The sequence below is a fragment of the Mandrillus leucophaeus genome, unplaced genomic scaffold (assembly GCF_000951045.1).
Source record: "Mandrillus leucophaeus isolate KB7577 unplaced genomic scaffold, Mleu.le_1.0 Scaffold43, whole genome shotgun sequence".
NCBI classification, from domain to species: domain Eukaryota; kingdom Metazoa; phylum Chordata; class Mammalia; order Primates; family Cercopithecidae; genus Mandrillus; species Mandrillus leucophaeus.
In genome coordinates, this window is record NW_012104587.1 from 41,897 (window position 1) to 45,362 (window position 3,466).

The 3,466-nt window shown below is 51.1% G+C and overlaps 1 protein-coding gene across 1 annotated transcript in view; it reads right to left on the reverse strand.

Annotated features, from left to right (window-relative positions):
• Positions 1 to 3,466, reverse strand: part of VWCE (von Willebrand factor C and EGF domains) — a 39,323-nt gene that overhangs the window by 15,062 nt on the left and 20,795 nt on the right. Inside the window, exons 10-12 of the mRNA XM_011993568.1 lie at positions 2,450 to 2,535; positions 1,683 to 1,784; positions 1,137 to 1,254 (exon numbers count right to left, since the gene is read on the reverse strand). Coding sequence (XP_011848958.1) covers positions 1,137 to 1,254; positions 1,683 to 1,784; positions 2,450 to 2,535 — 306 coding nt within the window. The remainder of the gene's footprint in view (positions 1 to 1,136; positions 1,255 to 1,682; positions 1,785 to 2,449; positions 2,536 to 3,466) is intronic.

Genomic DNA, 3,466 nt, shown 5'->3' on the forward strand with positions numbered 1-3,466 from the left:
ACAAATGCATATTTATACACACACACAGATACAGTTCACAGAGACACACACTCATACTAATGCACTTACACATGCACGCAGATACCATTCATGCACAAACACAGAGACACACACATACACAAATGCACATTTACATACACACACAGATACAACTCACACAGACATACACTCATAGAAATACACTTACATACATATACTCACACACACAGATACTACTCACACAGAGAGACACAAACTTGCACACAGACACACTCATAGAATCAAACACTTACATGCACATACACATATACAGACACAACAAACACAAACATGCATGCTCACACAGGCACACACAAAAACACAAAACCAGACACAAACATAAATACCATAGAGACACACTCATACTACACAAAGCAGACACATGCTCATAAAGACACATGTACACAGACTCCCACACACAGATACCACTAACACACTGACACACACACACAGAAAACTACTCACAAGCACAGAAACACACACACAGGCACACACTAAGACATACTACACAACACACAGATACACACTTGTACACGGGCAAAGACATGTACACAAATTTACACACATTCATACAAATGCACACATATACATGCTCACACACACATTACTCACACAGACACACAAACTTAGACTCAGACACACTCAGACACTTATATGCACACACACACATGCAGACACAAGAGACACATATGCAGACACAAGAGACACATATGCAGACACAAGAGACACAAACATGCATGCTCACACAGGCACACACAAAGACACAGACACACACACACATACACACCCACAGAGATACACATAGACATACTACACAAAACACAGACACACACTCATATACATAAATACAAAGACACACATACACAGGCTCCCATACGTAGGTACTACTAACACACCAACACACAGATAACCACTCACAAACTCAGACACACACAAACTTATACAGGCACACAGACACACTACACAAAACAGACTCACACTCATACACACGCACACAAAGACACATGTACACACACACACACAAACACACACACCAGCAGTCTCAACAGGTGGAGCTCAGCCTCTTTCCCCAGCATCCACGCCCTGCCCTGTGTCGGGGCAGCCCTGGGCCAGCTCACCTGTCGCGGGTGTGGGCTCCTGGCAGGTGAAGCAGCACTGCCCAGGGCCCAGCCGCCACTCTTCTCGGGGGCAGGCCAGCTCAGGGCAGGGCATGAAGGAGCACTCCACCTCCCCATTCTGGAAGAGAGCCCAGGCACAGAATGATGAGGGCAGCGCCCCGCCTGGAGACCATGGAGAGCTAGAGGAGGCTGGCAGGCTGCCATCACCCTCCCACTACTCAAGTGAAACTGACAAAGAAATCTCCAGGGAGCACAACAGTGGGGTGGGGAGAACCCGCAGTCCTTCAATGGGGGCTGGGTGTGAGCCCAGGAGGGCATCCTGGGAATAGGCGCGGTGTCCACCATCTCTCAGCCTCCCGCTGCCATCCAGGCTCCCTACTGTCTTCCACTCTGGCCCCTCCAATCGTCTCTTGGTCCGCAGCCAGAGAACTTTCTCCAGCACAATCCGATCGCATCCCTCCACGCAGCTTGACTGAGTGCAAAGCCCTCAATGCAGCTGGTGGAGCCCTTCAGGACTGAGTCAGGGCAGAGGCTGTCAGTGCCCACCCAGGTCCTGTCTCTGAAGTGCTGCCAGTGGCTGGCGGCAGCTGCATCCTCCAGAGATGCCTGGATGGTCACTGCCCCCACTCCCTGGGGAACACAGAGTCTCTATAACTGACTGGCCCTGGGGTGCAAGAGCCTTGCTCCCCAGCGCGGTCCACTGTCCAGAGCTTCCCAGGGATCAGTGTGAAACCACACCTTCACCCTGCTTCCCTCGCTGGTTTCTCCTGAGAGCACTCCTTTGGTAAGTCGCCTGCACAGGCCCTGCTTCTAGGGAACACAACCCAAGATGCAACCCCTTCCTGCAGCCTTGCTGCCTGCCTGCCTCTCTCCGTGCTCCAGCCAGAATGGCCATCTCCAGTCCTCCACCCTCTGCTGGGTACAGCAACCTCAGCTCCCTGCCTGATGAGTCCCCGCCACCCTCTAGATCTCTACTTAACATCCCGCCTTCCAAAAAGGCATCAGGAGTCCTGGGCCCCTGGCCATCAACCCACCTAGGCTGTGGGCTTCTGGACCAAGGGGACTGGGACTTCCTTGTGCTCAGCTGTGTCCCCAGCACATAGTAGGTGCTCTGTAAATAGCAGTGCTGAAAGATGAAGTTCAAAGAGACTGTGGGAAGGCCTGGGGGATCCCTGTAGTGCCTTTGTTTCCTCAGTTTCCCTGTTGCTGTATGGCAGCTCATGTTCTCCTAGTCAAGTCAACCTGAGTAAAGCGCTGTGCCTCGCTCCCCTCCCCATCAATTCCACAGGCTTCGGGACGCTCCACCACCATACCTGGCAGACACAGGTGGTACACTCGTCACCACCCCCACTGAACACGGCCCCGTCCGCGTACCACCGGCCGTGGAAATAGCATCTCACTGCAGAGGAGAAAGGGAGCAGCTCAAGGTCTTTGGGCAGAGGCAGCTAAAGAAAAGGGGGAACAAATGGGTGGGGAGCCCTGGGGCATTTAACACCCACCCATGACACTCCACAGCATGCTCCAAGCATGCTCCATGCCCAGGAACCCAAAGCACTTCTCCCCCTCCAAACCCCAGACACAAAACAAGGGCTGGGTGTGGCAGTTCACGCCTGTAATCCCAACATTCTGGGAGGCCGAGGTGGGAGGATCTCTTGCACCCAGGAGTTCGAGGCCAGTCTGCGAGACCCCATCTCTACAAAAACTTTTAAAAATTAGCTGAGTGCAGCAGTGTGTGCCTGTAGTCCTTGCTAATCAGGAGGCTGAGGCAGGAGGATGGCTTGAAACCAGGGGTTGAGGTTATAGTGATTGCATCACTCTACTGCAGCCTGGGCGACAGAGCAAGACCCCATCTCAACAACAACAAAAAATCTGACGAAGGATGAATCACATGTAAGACGAGGTCCTTAACTAAAAAAGGCAGGGGAAGCCCTAAATAACTAAAGAATAACAGAAAAAATGAAAGAAAAAGAGACTGTCCCAGACACCTAAGACAAAGGTGCCACGTTAGACAAATGTTGCTACCACCCCCCTGGAGGCTATGAGAATCTGGGGAGAGCCTTTGATTCGAAGATCCACTCCAGTGAAAAAACAGCCTTAGAAACTGCCCAGGGTCACCTGCTGTTAGAATGCCCTGGGCTCAAATCCTAGCTACACAACTCACCAGGGAATGACTTTGGGCAAGACACTTAAAGCTCTCTAAGCCTCAGTTTTCTCATCTGTACAATGGGACTGATAAGGGTTCCTATCTCATCCAGACTACATTGACTATGCAAAAATAAGTCAATTAAAAATAACATTTAAATATTAAGAAAAAAATACTGGCCAGGCAC